Source organism: Mercenaria mercenaria, chromosome 12 (genome assembly GCF_021730395.1).
Source record: "Mercenaria mercenaria strain notata chromosome 12, MADL_Memer_1, whole genome shotgun sequence".
NCBI classification, from domain to species: domain Eukaryota; kingdom Metazoa; phylum Mollusca; class Bivalvia; order Venerida; family Veneridae; genus Mercenaria; species Mercenaria mercenaria.
The window spans coordinates 3,683,175-3,700,631 of record NC_069372.1 but is presented as its reverse complement, the minus strand read 5'-3'; the positions used below and the strand labels follow the sequence as shown (position 1 = coordinate 3,700,631).

Sequence of the window (17,457 nt, the reverse complement as noted above, 5' to 3'; positions counted from 1 at the left end):
TTCTGTAAATTTTGACCTGCCAATCTTCATTATTTAGTGTCTTGCAGAAGTCTATGCACTGGCTATGAAAAAAAATTGCCAACTCACTTTCCCTTACTAATGGACCTTTAAACGAGTTGAATTAAATAATAAAATGCGGGGCTCTGCGGAGCATTTGATCAATTTCATCCAACGAGTGTACAGAAAGCGGGGTAACAAGCATCCGTGGTACTTGAAATCTTTGGTATTTTTCGTTGTTTTCGAACACAAATCCTGTCTTTATTCCAAAAGGAGTTATGAGCACTCCACTGCACAAGAAACTAGTAGAAACTGCAGCATGATAAAGCTAACAGAGTTCAAAATTTATTATATGTTTTAGGGCATTTCATTCTGTCCACGAGTGTCTATATACGTATCCTTCAGGTGTCCATTTCCTATCGTACAAATATTTACATTTAAGCCTTAATTGACAGGTGACACACTTACTGTGAAAATCATTCATAAATTCATCATTCCCCTTCTCTATATATAATAAATTCACAATATTCACAGTATGAAGTACAATTGTTTGTTTTTACATATTTGATCAGCCCAGGACAGGTACCTATCTAAACAACGGGTGAACAAGCGAGTTATTTAGGGGTGTATTACCTGATAGAATGAAGTGCTCCCTGCATGAGGTAAAACAAACCTCAATGCTATATTCGCTCACAACGATAGCATCTTATCAGGAATGTCTTTTATATTTGACAATTTTATTGCGACGATCGACATTTTGTGGCATTCAATTCACACATAAATCACGATTAAAACTGATTATATGCTATATATAATGATGAGTCAGTTAAAGTACATTTGTCTGCTCCTACTAGATTTGAAACATAGCTTAATTACATGAAGATTTCTCTAAAACAAAAATACAAAGAAAGTAGTTCCTTTCCACATAAAGCAGGACCCTACTGCAATAATTAAGAAACAATTTATAGCAAAAGAGTGCTTTAACACTATTTATGCATATGGGCGGTTATACGTCGGGCGTAGTAATTTCACGAGGGCGCAGCCTGAGTGAAATTATTTGTATACGACATATTACCATCCGAGTGTATAAATAATTTGTTATGAATTATTTCAATTCTATTACGCCTTTAATATAAAACACTAGATAAAATACAGTAGCGCTCTTTCTTGGTCGTAACAAAAACCTTGACGTGATTGCAAGTTTACGTGACGTCATTCTAGCGTAAGTGTGTTTTAACAGAGACAGGCATATTAGAATTAGCTAATATGTAGGCCTATATTCTTGGACAAGGACATAACTAAAACATACACACACGTACAAAGACGAAGTGAAACAATTACACAACAACACGAAGAAACACAGTGTGGCATCACTGGCTAAAAGCAGCACTTACGAGTTTACGTGTACAAAATCTCACTGTTAATCCGTACCATGTTAAATAAGGCAAATGAAAGGTATACCAGGCAGATGATATTTTTGTTTCGTTTTGTGTTGGGTTAAATGTACACAAAAACAATTATAGGACATATAGTTGCAATAAGCTATTGCAAGTGTAAGACCAGCACGGGTATAACATCCGGGCATTTTATCAGGTACGGTCGGATAACTGGGTACAACCACTGACATTAAGTTAGCCAGCTGGATGAATCCCTAATAGTTACAAATGTCTGATAATATAAATCATATAATATAAAGCAGAGTTTTGTCCATGAAAACCCCTTCATATCAATGTTTTATTCACAAATATAATTATCGTCGTTTTGTGTAAATGTTAATCAAAATTAATAAAATTCATTATTTTCATAAACATAGGCAATGTTTTGTTTTGCTTTATATTTTTCAAAAACATGGTTCAGTACGGAATCTGATTAAAGCGTTTTCTTGTTCTCTATTCGATGCGTGACCTCATTTAATATTCAATATCATTAACTATTTATATGTTTTCCATCAAACACTATAGACAATGGCAATAATTAAAGACACATAGCACGAAAATCAAACAGAACAGACCAACCTGTCTGTAAAACCACCCTCTGAAGCGAAAAAACAGGTCTTTTTATACTGAAAGACGCCCCGCCCCCCACGACGTTATTATTGGAACGCCCCTAGCGGGTCGAAGTTCGGCTGTGCCGCGTCCACAAACTTTGTCCGGAGAATTATTTCTTCATGCATGGAGGGATTTTGATGTAACTTGACACAATTATTCACCACCATCAGGCACCTTTGTTTTTAGAACTTGCTTTTGTTTACTGGTGTTTTCGTAACATTTACTCTATTGAATGTCAGATTGGGACGGGGAGATAATGACCTTTATAAACAGCACCTATCATGTTGGCATTTATTCTGAGAGGCGTCCTGTGGTAAAGATTTGACCATATTCCCTGGTACGCTTAACAAGTGAAGTAGTATTCAGAGTGATTCGAAACGGATATGAAGTATTGATAATCATGTGAGTGGAATTGCAAATTGATCGATATCTGGGTCCAAGACCACCATTGCTAAAACGTTATCCAGGTCCAAGACCACAATTGCTAAAACACGACAACAATACTGTAACGTTTTAGTGCTATGTACTGGCATCCACACGAACAGACACACACAAATCCCGCCGGTGAAAAGCTAGCTCATCACCAAAGGTGATTTATTGCGCCTATATACTGTCATTTTACTCCAATGACAATTGACAGGTTTACAAATTTGCATATTAATGGAATTATTTCCCTTTATGCATTCAGTAATCGTTACAATACGTTAAGTTCCTGCCAGTAGGAATAGAGGTTCGTGACAGCTGAATAGGTACATATCAAAACGGTGATTTCTTTTTATTTAATGTAAAATGATGCTGCTTTTAAAGACGAACAACACATTCCAAATCCCTCCGCAATAGAAGTAACTGAATCACCTGAAAATAAGATTTGTAAATGATGACATATAGGTGATGACTGCACGGTGTCTTGTAAAATATAGCTATGTTACAACCACATTTGTAATAAAAACCAGATTTGTAATAATTATAACATTTCTCGTTTTTATTACAAAAGTGGTTGCAAAGGTTCAACCACATTTGTAATAACCAGATTTGTAATAAAAATCGCAAACTTTTTTTTCTCGAGATGTGTTTTTACACGTGATATTTAAGCTAATGCATGCGTGTTTAAGCACGTGCAGGTCGAATTGAACTGTCCTGGGTCAATTAAGACTCCAAATGTTTTACCTGAAATCCTTGTTCATGGACATATTTTACTTAAGAAAATTATTACATTTCTCGTTTTAATTACAAAAGTGGTTGCAAAGGTTCAACCAGATTTGTAATAACCAGATTTGTAATAAAAATCGCAAACTTTGTTTTCGGGAGGAGTGTTTTCCCACGTGATATTCAAGCTTATGCATGCGTTATTAAGTACGTGCTGGTCGAATTAAACTGTCATGGGTCATTTAAGACTCCAAATGTTTTACCTGAAATCCTTGTTCATGGACATATTTTATTTCAGAAAATTATTACATTTCTCGTTTTTATTACAAAAGTGGTTGCAAAGGTTCAACCAGATTTGTAATAAAAATCGCGAACTTTTCTTTTCTGGAGATGTGTTTTCCCACGTGATATTCAAGCTTATGCATGCGTTATTACGCACGAGCAGGTCGAATTAAACTGTCCTGAGTCATTTAAGACTCCAAATGTTTTACTTGAAATCCTTGTTCATGGACATATTTTACTTTAAAACATTATTACATTTCTCGTTGTTATTACAAAAGTGGTTGCAAAGGTTCAACCACATTTGTAATAACCAGATTTGTAATAAAAATCGCAAACACTTTTTTTCTGGAGATGTGTTTTCCCACGTGATATTCAAGCTTATGCATGCGTTATTAAGCACGTGCAGGTCGAATTAAACTGTCCTGGGTCATTTAAGACTCCAAATGTTTTACTTGAAATCCTTGTTTATGGACACATTTTACTTTAAAACATTATTACATTTCTCGTTGTTATTACAAAAGTGGTTGCAAAGGTTCAACCACATTTGTAATAACCAGATTTGTAATAACAATCGCAAACACTTTTTTTCGAAAGATGTGTTTTCCCACGTGATATTCAAGCTTATATATGCGTTATTAAGCACGTGCAGGTCGAATTAAACTGTCCTGGGTCATTTTAGAACTCCAAATGTTTTACCTGAAATCCTTGTTCATGGACATAATTTTACTTTAAAAATTATTACATTTCTCGTTTTTATTACAAAAGTGGTTGCAAAGGTTCAACCACATTTGTAATAACCAGATTTGTAATAAAACATCGCAAACACTTTTTTTCGGAGATGTGTTTTCCCACGTGATATTCAAGCTTATGCATGCGTTATTAAGCACGTGCAGGTCGAATTAAACTGTCCTGGGTCATTTAAGACTCCAAATGTTTTACCTGAAATCCCTGTTCATGGACATATTTTACTTTAAAAAATTATTACATTTCTCGTTTTTATTACAAAAGTGGTTGCAAAGGTTCAACCACATTTGTAATAACCAGATTTGTAATAAAAATCGCAAACACTTTTTTTTCGAGAGATGTGTTTTCCCACGTGATATTCAAGCTTATGTATGCGTTATTAAGCACGTGCAGGTCGAACTAAACTGTCATGGGTCATTTAAGACTCCAAATGTTTTACTTGAAATCCTTGTTCATGGACATATTTTACTTTAGAAAATTATTACATTTCTCGTTTTTATTACAAAAGTGGTTGCAAAGGTTCAACCACATTTGTAATAACCAGATTTGTAATAAAAATCGCAAACACTTTTTTTCGAGAGATGTGTTTTCCCACGTGATATTCAAGCTTATGCATGCGTTATTAAGCACGTGCAGGTCGAACTAAACTGTCATGGGTCATTTAAGACTCCAAATGTTTTACTTGAAATCCTTGTTCATGGACATATTTTATTTCAGAAAATTATTACATTTCTCGTTTTTATTACAAAAGTGGTTGCCAAGGTTCAACCACATTTGTAATAACCAGATTTGTAATAAAAATCGCAAACACTTTTTTTTCGAGAGATGTGTTTTCCCACGTGATATTCAAGCTTATACGTGCGTTATTAAGCACGTGCAGGTCGAATTAAACTTGTCCTAGGTCTATTTTAGAAACTCCAAAATTTTTTACCTGGAAATCTTGTTCATGGACATAATATGTTACTTTAAAAAATTATTTACATTTCTCGTTTTATTACAAAAGGGTTGCAAAGGTTCAACCACATTTGTAATAACCAGATTTGTAATGAAAACATAAACTTTTCTTTTCCGGAGATGTGTTTTCCCACGTGATATTCAAGCTTATGCATGCGTTATTAAGCACGTGCAGGTTGAATTGAACTCTCTTGGGTCATTAAAGAAACTCGAAATGTATTACTTGAAATCTCTGTATAAATATTTGTCCGAAGACACTGACCTGGCATTTTTAAAGGTTCTAGCTTGATGGAAGATGTCGGAAAATAGTTATGAATCTAATCCAGAAATTCTTACGTATATTATCTTTTCAAAAAAATTTTACTTGCCAAAAGGCCTGTAGACAAAAGCCATTTCATCTCAGCAGGTTTTAGTAGATTCTTTATGTAAGCTAATTCGTAGCTATACGAGGGGCATTTCAAAAGTAATGCAACTGATTATCGTGCGGCCTCGCCTTGCACGGGATTTTCTTGAAAATTGTACCTATATAGCGAGACATCCATTCTCTACACAGATATACTAAATTTACAGGTGTACACGCATTATTATCGCTAATACAGTGATAAACGCAACATTGATAGTCATTGATACTGTAATGGAATTCTCCCTTACAAAATGAACGTCATGAAATTATGTGACAAATAAACATTTAGCATACAAGTAACTGCTGAACTAGAGTAATTTAACTTAATACAAGGACTGTTTTCAATATTTAAAGTGTTTATATACGTCATACCTAAGTAACTTTCCTTCAAATGGACTGTTTCCTACAAAGATTCTTCATAAAAATTAGAATGTTATCATTGTTGACATTTCTCCTTGTGAGAGAGTACTCTACATTAGGATACGTAACTCTTGTCATAATTAGTACAGGAGGCAGATGGTTCTTCTAACGAATAAATTAATTACTCCCTGACACGTACAGGAAGAGATTTTTACCACATCAGACTATCTACAGACGTATTGGAACATTTCTGACGATGCTGCCTTGTGCCATTTACGGTATTTAAAAATGGCGGACACAGAACTTTGGACTACTTCTACCTTTTTAGGGTCCGGCTTTTCGTGAATGTATCTTTGTTATGAATGAAACTTTTAGGGATTCATATTTATGCTTAAATAACTTAAAGCCTGATGTAAGCCGGATATTTCACATCAATTCTAACATTTTACTATGTATGTACTATATATTGTTAGCGTAACAAATTTCGTCTACATGTATCACTACGCTCAGCGTATAATGCTCCGGCTTTTTGTCGATATGTTATTTCATAATGTATATCATGTATAATTATGTGGCTTTTCTTTTAAGCCGTGCTTGTAGTACTCGAGCCTGAAATGTAATGCACTTTTATTGTTCTCATTGTTAATTGTTGCTTTGGGCGTATCACATTACCTAGTCTTAAGCCGGGATTTTCATTGGTCAAAGCCGTTGCCATTGGCACTCCAAAGGCTATAAATACGGGTGTCTGCGTTCAGTCGGTATCTTCTTCTCAACCGTAAAACCTTGAGAAGTAAAACTCACAGACGAGACATTTCTATTCAGAAATACATATTCTATTAAGAAATACATAAAAAGCTCTTTAGCAAGGTAAAAGAAACACTTATTAGGCAGTCTTAACTTTATTTTAAAGAGCAGAAAGTCAAATTCATAGAATAGGCACTTTTAGCCTTACAGAACAACAACAACAACAAACAATATTATGAAGTAAATACAAAACCATGTAAAACCGAACCTTGCAGTATGCCTAGTTTGAACTACCACGTTATGGCAGAACCAAAGAGATGCATTGGTCTCCGTAATTCTACTTATATTCACATATTATAATGCTTTGTACTGATGTAGATTCTATATATAACTGCTTTGACTGAAGAAGATCCCATTGCATAGGCCTAGGTCCTCCATTGTTAATCTATGACGATGTATTTATTTCTCCGGTGTAATATCATTTCTACGATGCCATATTGTCAACTTCTGGAACGTACTTTTGTGTTATGTTTACAAGCGTTACACGATTATTATGATGTCGCAATATTAAAGAGCTATTTTTAACCGTTCATCCGAGTTCCTGTGGTAATTTGAAGGTATTGATGTAAACCAGAAAGGAGTACCGGTATATATGCACTTCATCTAAACTGATGGTGATGTATGTATACTGGTTATCATTATGGTCCGATATCCTGACTAGATAGGACCGAAAAGGTATTCCCAAGGTATATGATATATATATTGACGCATCTACAGAGATTGTCCAATATCGACGCATCCAAAGAGATTGTCCAATATCGACGCATCCAAAGAGGTTGTCCCAGGTATATATTTCAACGCATCTGGTGTTAATCGCAACATACACTTGTATTTGCATGCTTTATCAAGGGTAGATGTTGATGTGCAAATACCAGTTATTACTAAATAGATCGGTATCCTGATTAATAAGGATGTGCAACTACCCAGGGGGTAGGTCCTTACAATACTATAGTAAAATGGTTGGCATGAGAAGTGTAAAGGCAGCTGAAATTCGAGGTTATATAAAGACTCGATGCCAGCTTAGCGTATCAGCGAAGGAGATTTTTGACGAATTGTGTGTTGTTCATGGACAGAATGAAGTGTCGTATGCCACCGTCACGAGGTGGATTAAGAAGTTTAAAAGCGGTTGTGACTCCATTAATGATGCACCAAAATTGGGACGTCCTTGTAGTGCTACTTCTAACACTATGGTTAACAAAGTATGTGATGTGGTTAAGTCTGACGCCAGACTAACTGTTCATCAGATAGCTATTAGAGTTGGTGTTTCAGCCGCAAGCGTATTCCGCATTCTAAAACGTAATTTAAAAATGAGACGTATTACAGCTTGATGGATCCCTCATTTGTTGTCAGACAAGCAAAAGCATGTCCGACTTGAAACCGCCAGAAAACTGCTTAAAATGTTTCCAAAATATCAAAGAAAGCAGTTTTCTGACATTACTACTGGAGATGAGGCATGGGTTCACTTTTTCGAGCCTACCAGAAAAATAAACAACAAAATATGGGCTACCAAAAACTGTCGCCGCCCCTCAATTGCCAAAAGATTGATTAGTGCAAAGATAGCAATGTTTGTTATTTTCTTTGATATACGTGGCCCTATTATGCAACTGGTTGTACCAAATAGAAAATCTGTGACTGGTATACTTCATAAAGAAAAAGTGTTGAAGAAACTTAAAAAACAATGTTTCAAACGTCGTCCACACACTGGCTTTAAGCACCTATCCTTGTTGCATGACAACGCCCCTGCGCATGAGTCTGCTATTGTGACCTCGTTTTTGAACAAGGAAAGGGTTCGAGTTCTTCCACATGCACCATATTCCCCAGACCTAGCCCCGTGTGACTATTTCTTGTTCCCTAAATTGAAAAAAACATTTAGCTGGTAGACGGTATAGGTCCCGACAGGCCTTGGGGTTCGCTGTTTATCAGTGCATGTTGGGTATACCTAAAATGAGTATGAAGATGCCTTTAAGAACTGGATTAAACGTTTGAAACTTTGTGTACGTAACAAGGAGGATTACTTTGACGGTATGACGCGTAAATAATTTAAAATTTATCAAACGTGCGCTTTATATCACCCCAGTTGCATTACTTTTGAAATGCCCCTCGTATATCACACATACGCAAATAATTTCTGTAGGGATTAATTCCTCAAAATTTCATAAATACTATCTACTTTTAATTCTAAATGACCTTAATCCCGTTGTAAACAGTTGTCGTCTTGGGGTATTCAAGATCATCTTTAGTGAAAGGTCGTTTTTGCATTAAGCCTATACTCTTACAGCTTACCTGACACATGGACATAGACACGAACACCAATGGCAAATATTGGACTTCAGCAGAATCATTTGATATAGGAAATAATCAAATAACAAGCTTACTAAGATTTAGCTAAATTTATTAGGTCTATATCCTTTAGACCCTTTAAAGACACATGCTCACAAATAACGCAAAAGTACACAACAAGTATCGTAGTATCGTAAGCAGGCATGAAATAAGGCACAATGCTACAAAATCAGGGTTACAACATAGCCTTTAGTATAAGTCATGTCAGTGTCTTTGACTTTAATGACCCCAACACCTAACGTCTTCCGCGATTCACATGCTGAGGATTCACATGCTGAGTCAAAGCAGGCGACAGATGCAAATAGTTACAGACACACACACACGAACATTTACACACACGCACACGAACGCGCACACGCATACGCACAACCTGGCTGGTAGAAATATACAAAAGAGTTTAACAATACTTTAATATGTAACAAAATCTAACTTAAAATGTGGCATAAATATGTAAAAAGAAAAAAAAAGCTCATAACAGAGTTGTGGGGGAAATCATTACTAGTGTAAAGTGTTATAGTAGAGATCCAATTTCAGTTTCCAGTCAATGCCTTTGAAAGTTACTGATAAATTGAACTTTATATAAAACTGTACCATAAAGGTTGTCGGTGCAAACGAAGCATAACTCTCTCTTCTATTAGGGGTTATGGAGATTGTTTCTACTAGTGTAATCTTTGATATTAAAGAAATATTTTAAGTTTCAAATCAATAGCTTTCAAAGTAACAGAGATGCCATAAACAATCTAAAAATTCTAAGTATAACACTTTACACTAGTAATGATTTCCCCCACAACTCTGATATTAGATTTTTTTTCTTTTTATATATTTATTTCTGCCAGGTTGTGCGTGTGCGTGTGCGCGTTCGTGTGCGTGTGTGTAAATGTTCGTGTGTCTGTAACTATTTGCATCTGTCGCCTGCTTTGACTCAGCACGTGAATCCTCAGCATGTGAATCGCGGAAGACGTTAGGTGTTGGGGTCATTAAAGACAAAGACACTGACATGACTGATACTAAAGGCTATGTTGTAACCCTGATTTTGTAGCATTGTGCCTTATTTCATGTCTGCTTACGATACTACGATACTTGTTGTGTAATTTTGCGTTATTTGTGAGCATGTGTCTTTAAAGGGTCTAAAGGATATAGACCTAATAAATTTAGCTAAATCTTAATAAGCTTGTTATTTGATTATTTCCTATATCAAATGATTCTGCTGAAGTCCAATATTTGCCATTGGTGTTCGTGTCTATGTCCATGTGTCAGGTAAGCTGTAAGAGTATAGGCTTAATGCAAAAACGACCTTTCACTAAAGATGATCTTGAATACCCCAAGACGACAACTGTTTACAACGGGATTATGGTCATTAAGAATTAAAAGTAGATAGTATTTATGAAATTTTGAGGAATTAGTACCTACAGAAATTATTTTGCGCATGTGTGATATATAGGTACGAATTACCTTACATAAAGAATCCCCTAAAACCTGCTGATATGAAATGGACTTTGTTTACAGGCCTTTTGGCATGTAAAATTTGTTTGAAAAGATAAATATACATCAGAATTTCTGGACCAGATTCATAACTATTTTCCGACATCTTCTATCAAGCTAGAACCTTTACAAATGCTAGTTCAGTGTCTTAGGACAAATATTTATACAGAGATTTCAGGTAATACATTTGGAGTACTTAAATGACCCAAGAGAGTTCAATTCAACCTGCACGTGCTTAATAACGCATGCATAAGCTTGAATATCACGTGGGAAAACACATCTCCCGAAAAGAAAAGTTTGCGATTTTTATTACAAATCTGGTTATTACAAATGTGGTTGAACCTTTACAACCACTTTTGTAATAAAAACGAGAAATGTAATAATTTTCTGAAATAAAATATGTCCATGAACAAGGATTTCGGGTAAAACATTTGGAGTCTTAAATGACCCATGACAGTTTAGCTCGACCTGCACGTGCTTAATAACGTATGCATAAGCTTGAATATCACGTGGGAAAACACATCTCCCGAAAAAAAAGTTTGCGATTTTTATTACAAATCTGGTTATTACAAATGTGGTTGAACCTTGGCAACCACTTTTGTAATAAAAACGAGAAATGTAATAATTTTGTAAAGTAAAATATGTCCATGAACAAGGAAGTCAGGTAAAACATTTGGAGTCTTAAATGACCCAGGACAGTTTAATTCGACCTGCACGTGCTTAATAACGCATGCATAAGCTTGAATGTCACGTGGGAAAACACATCTCCCGAAAAAAAAAAGTTTGCGATTTTTATTACAAATCTGGTTATTACAAATGTGGTTGAACCTTTGCAACCACTTTTGTAATAAAAACGAGAAATTTAATAATTTTCTGAAATAAAATATGTCCATGAACAAGGATTTCGGGTAAAACATTTGGAGTCTTAAATGACCCATGACAGTTTAGTTCGACCTGCACGTGCTTAATAACGTATGCATAAGCTTGAATATCACGTGGGGAAAACACATCTCTCGAAAAAAGTGTTTGCGATTTTTATTACAAATCTGGTTATTACAAATGTGGTTGAACCTTTGCAACTGCTTTTGTAATAACAACGAGAAATGTAATAATTTTTTAAAGTAAAATATGTCCATGAACAAGGATTTCAGGTAAAACGTTTGGAGTCTTAAATGACCCAGAACAGTTTAATTCGACCTGCACGTGCTTGATAACGCATGCATAAGCATTAATATCACGTGGGAAAACACATCTCTCGAAAAAAAGTGTTTGCGATTTTTATTACAAATCTGGTTATTACAAATGTGGTTGAACCTTTTGCAACCACTTTTGTAATAAAAACGAGAAATGTAATAATTTTTTAAAGTAAAATATGTCCATGAACAGGGATTTCAGGTAAAACATTTAGAGTCTTAAATGACTCAGGACAGTTTAATTGGACCTGCACGTGCTTAATAACGCATGCATAAGCTTGAATATCCCGTTGGAAAACACATCTCCGGAAAAGAAAAGTTTGCCATTTTTATTACAAATCTGGTTGTTACAAATGTGGTCGAACCTTTGCAACCACTTTTGTAATAAAAACGAGAAATGTAATAATTTTCTAAAGTAAAATATGTCCATGAACAAGGATTTCAGGTAAAACATTTGGAGTCTTAAATGACCCATGACAGTTTAATTCGACCTGCACGTGCTTAATAACGCATGCATAAGCTTGAATATCACGTGGGAAAACACATCTCCCGAAAAAAAAAAGTTTGCGATTTTTATTACGAATCTGGTTATTACAAATGTGGTTGAACCTTTGCAACCACTTTTGTAATGAAAACGAGAAATGTAATAATTTTCTAAAGTAAAATATGTCCATGAACAAGGAAGTCAGGTAAAACATTTGGAGTCTTAAATGACCCATGACAGTTCAATTCGACCTGCACGTGCTTAATAACGCATGCATAAGCTTGAATATCACGTGGGAAAACACATCTCTCGAAAAAAGTGTTTGCGATTTTTATTACAAATCTGGTTATTACAAATGTGGTTGAACCTTTGCAACCACTTTTGTAATAAAAACAAGAAATGTTATAATTATTACAAATCTGGTTTTTATTACAAATGTGGTTGTAACATAGCTATAAAGGAAGACCTCTTTGGGTCAACACGATTACAGACAGCGTATATAACACTGATAACTCCGCGTATAGATATAGACCTGTTCTCAGTTATATAAATGCAGTGACTGAGAACCTCGACAAATGGTATTTCGAAACTGGTGCAAACTTTTGCCTTAAAATCATAAATCATTTCAGCACTTATTCAACTTGCACTTATTTCATATTCGTGCAAACTTCGCCGCAAATATGAAAACAATAACGATAAAGCCCTCAATATGGTATATCATTGCGAATTAATGGATAGAGTGCCAATTCAAGTACAGTGGTCATGTAATTTAAGAAGTTGCCAGTTCAGCATAAATATATGATGTCCACCCCCATTTTTAACACCGTTTCAAATGTTCAAATAGCGGTTATCACTTCTAAATTCACGTGACCTGTTTTATTTTCATATTTAACTGGAACACTATCCCAGACGAGATTACATTTTAGGTAAAAGGCCGATTAATGCCCATTAAGATATAAGAAGTAATTTAATTTAAAAACTCTTCAAACAACATGATATCTGTCTCACCTGATGTTGCAATAAAATAAAATGTTACGGGCTACATTTCATGAAACTACTAACTGCGTTATTGTGTCGAGTTTTCGTCCAACTCGTCAACCTTACCTAGAAATAAAATGTTTTTATGTACATCACTGCAGCATTAAGTCATAAATATCATTATCTAAAATATCACATTAACTAATGATTGGTTGACGGTTATTTTAAATTTATCCAATCTTTACGTCGATTTTATATGTATAAAAACGGTCAAAATCAGAGCTTATTCATTCAAATGAAACACGAAACTTAATAAACTTCTATAGATAGAAGCATGATTTTGCATTGCATAATTGTATGAATTCTTCAGAGTTTTGTCCATGAAAAGCCTTTCTTATCACTGTTTTATTTAAAAAAGTTATTATCATATAAATCCATGCAACTGCATGTTATAAATATCTTAATCCATGTATTATTATACAAAACTTCAGAATTTAAATTCAAGTCGTTTTGTATCTGTAGATGCTAATCAAAATTAATTAAACTTATTTCATAAAAGTGAAAATAGACAATGTTTTTTTTTTTGCTTTTTATATTTCAAAAGCATGGTTTAGTACGGAATCTGAAAGCGTTTTCATAATCTCTACTCGCTGTAAGGCCTCATTTCATATTCAATATCATTAACTATTTATATATTTTCCGTCCAAAGACTAGACAATGGCAATAATTAAAGAAACATAGCACGAAAATCAAAAAGAACATACTAATCTGTCTGTAAAGACCATTCTTTGAAATGAAAAAAAAAGGTTTTCATAAAATTTACTATATTAATGTATTACAGTCATCACGTTGCCGTTGCACGAGCCTGATACGCCTAACAAGTGAAGTAGTAATCGGAGTGATTCGAAACAGATATGAAGTATTGATAATCATGTGACTGGAATCAATTGATCGATATCTAGGTCCAAGACCACCATTGTAAAAACACGACAGTAATACGTTATCTAGGCCTAAGACCACCATTGCTTAAACACGACAACAACACGGTATCTAGGTCCAAGACGACCATTGCTAAAATAAGACAACAACACGGTATCTAGGTCCAAGACCACCATTGCTAAAACACGACAACAACACGTTATCTAGGTCCAAGACTACCATTGCTAAAACACGACTACAACACGGTATCTAGGTCCAAGACCACCAGTGCTAAAACACGACAACAACACGTTATCTAGGTCCAAGACCACCATTGTTAAAACACGACAACAATACGATATCTAGGTCCAAGACCACAATTGCTAAAACACGACAACAACACGTTATCTAGTTCCAAGACCACCATTGTTAAAAGACGACAACAACACTTTATCTAGGTCCAAGACTACCATTGCTAAAAAAACGACAACAATACGTTGAGTACCTGCCAACAGGAATAGAGGTTCATGACAGCTGATTAGGTACATATCGAAACGGTGATTTCTTTTTATTTGATGTAAGATGTTGTTGCTTTCAAAGACTAACAACACATTCCAAATCCCTCCGCAAGAGAAGTATCTGACTGGCCCGAAAATGGAAAATGATGGCAAGTCCTGATTGGTCAATGTCTTGTGAAATATAGCTATAAAGGAAGACCTCTTTGGGTCAACACGATTACAGACAGCGTATATAACACTGATTACTCCGCGTATAGATATAGACCTGTTCTCAGTTATATAAATGCAGTGAGAACCTCGACAAATGGTATTTCGAAACTGGTGCAAACTTTTGCCTTAAAATCATAAATCATTTCAGCACTTATTCAACTTGCACTTATTTCATATTCGTGCAAACTTCGCCGCAAATATGAAAACAATAACGATAAAGCCCTCAATATGGTATATCATTGCGAATTATAAGATATAATTAATGAGCATTACCTACCTTGAAATGGACATTAATTCATTGTTTAGTATTAGATTAAATAAGGTTAAGATGAATAAAATATTACAGACCTATTATCTTCCGTGGATTTTGAATAATTCTGAATACAACAGAGTGTCAATTCAAGTACAGTGGTCATGTAATTTGAAAATTTGCTAATTCATTCAGCATACATATATACATATATGATGTCCACCCCCATTTTAACCCCGTTTCAAACGTTCAAACAGCAGCAAAAAAGTTCTTTATTCACGTGACCTGTTTTATTTTCATACTCAATTGGAACACTATCCCAAACGAGATTACATTTTAGGTAAAAGGCCGATTAATGCCCATTAAGATATGGCCTTCTGAATTGGGACCACAGAAGTTTCTGAATGAAAGGCATTTGTTAAACCGCTCAAAGTGGTTTACTACAAAGTCAACAGAAGGCGGGACAAGGTCTAACATAAGATATTTTCTTGTTTTTGTTCGTTATTTAAATTGATCCAAATGTTCTATTCATAATTCAAAATCAGGGTAACGCTATAAAATGTTTTATCTCAACAATGCCCATTGAGATATTCAATGGTATAAAGAATCAGAAGGGTATGCTGTCATATGAATTAATGAAGTTATGACGTTAGACATGTACTTCACTCGGCCGACTTCTTTCAAGGACAAAATAATACTTGCAGACCATCTGTCAGACAACCGTCATGCCAAATAAGTTCTACAGACGTTCCATTGGCCTTGGCTTGAGGTACTGTGAAATGCCACATAGATTCCATCCGCACAGCATAATGGCCTAAATGATGGTATATGACAAAAATTTATGGACAGATATTTATGTCTCACGAATAGACGTGACAAGTTTCACGAACATTATGTAGTGGTCTTAGTAATGGCAAGTAAGTTTCATGGACATAACACAGATGTCTCAGTAATGTTAGTAGCAAGTAAGATTCATGGGCATAGTACAGGACTTATTGCAGAGCATAAAGAAACAGCAAAACGTCGGTAGCCTCAAAATATAGCCACATACATGCAGTTATGTTAAAAAAGTCAAATAGAGCACTATAAATAAGCATTATATGCATTCTTGAGTGTATTCATTTGCGTTAGGCTGCCAAGAAAGCCCTGCCTTATCATGGTACCACATGTCATTTTTTCACATCTTTAGTTGAAATGTTTTGCAGATCGTTCTCTTCTGGGTTACTTCGAAGAAATTTAATTTAAACACTCTTCAACAAGTCCCAACTTTTGGCACATCTGTCTCACCTGGTGTTGTTATAAAATGAAATGTTACGGACTACCTTTCATGAAACTATTAACTGCGTTGCTATGAGAATATTAATGTTATTGTGTCGAGTTTTCGTCCAACTCGTCAAACTTGCCTAGAAAAAAATAAAGTGATTTTTATGTACATCACTGCAGCGTAAAGCCAGAAATATCATTATCTAAAATATTACATTAACTACTAATTGGTTGACGGTGATTTTCAATTTAACCAATCTTTACGTTGATTTTATATGTATAAAAACGGTCAAAATCAGATATTATTCAAATAAAACACGAAACTTAATAAAATTACACGTTTGATCTTCTAAATATAGAAGCATGTTTTGCATTGCAAAATTGTATAAATTCTTCGGGGATTTGAAAACACGTTTTTGCCCTACCTGGACTATATTAAGCACATTTCTTAGAAATAACATTTTTTATAGTGATGTAATATCATATTTACCAATATGAAACTAGACTCGGGTTAATACGCACTATGCAATTTCATTGCGATATGTCAGTTTGACATAAGGTGACATTAGATATACAGTGCAATTTTACAATATTTCAAATCTTTATATATTTGTCGAAATGACTTTCGTCTTAAATTTACATTAGACAAAGATTTTAGTCTATGATTTTAATGATTAAGGACACTGGTCTCTATAATAAATCATTATCAACACCGTTATCTAAATCCTAGGACAGCTTTCTTAAAGTGCTCCCTTGGCGCTGCTCCAAAACTTTAAATTTTAGTACCGTAGTACTTAATTGCTGTTTAAGCTTGCAATAGCTGGCATTAAGAACTTGTTCAATGGTTAATAGCAGTAATTTATAACGCAGATTTTATGCACTTGCAAAAAAAGCTTCATAAGAGCCTGCAACAAAAGCATTTCAACAAGTTTTTTGTTAATTTATAACATGGAATTTACTAGCTCTTACTTTTTCGTCTGTTTGTCATGTGAAATGCACGTCGCAGGTACTTAATAATTGATGTTTTAGATCTAAGTACAAAGCTATCTGTTATATAAAGTGTTTTGTTATCAGTGTGAAGCC

At 34.7% G+C, this 17,457-nt stretch overlaps 1 protein-coding gene across 1 annotated transcript; it reads left to right on the top strand.

Moving 5' to 3' along the window:
• The first annotated feature begins 7,694 nt into the window (after nt 1-7,694).
• LOC123534652 (protein GVQW3-like) lies at nt 7,695-8,066 on the top strand. The gene has a single exon (XM_045316986.1). It carries the CDS (start codon nt 7,695-7,697, stop codon nt 8,064-8,066), a length of 372 nt encoding a protein of 123 aa, XP_045172921.1.
• The last annotated feature ends 9,391 nt before the right edge of the window (nt 8,067-17,457 follow it).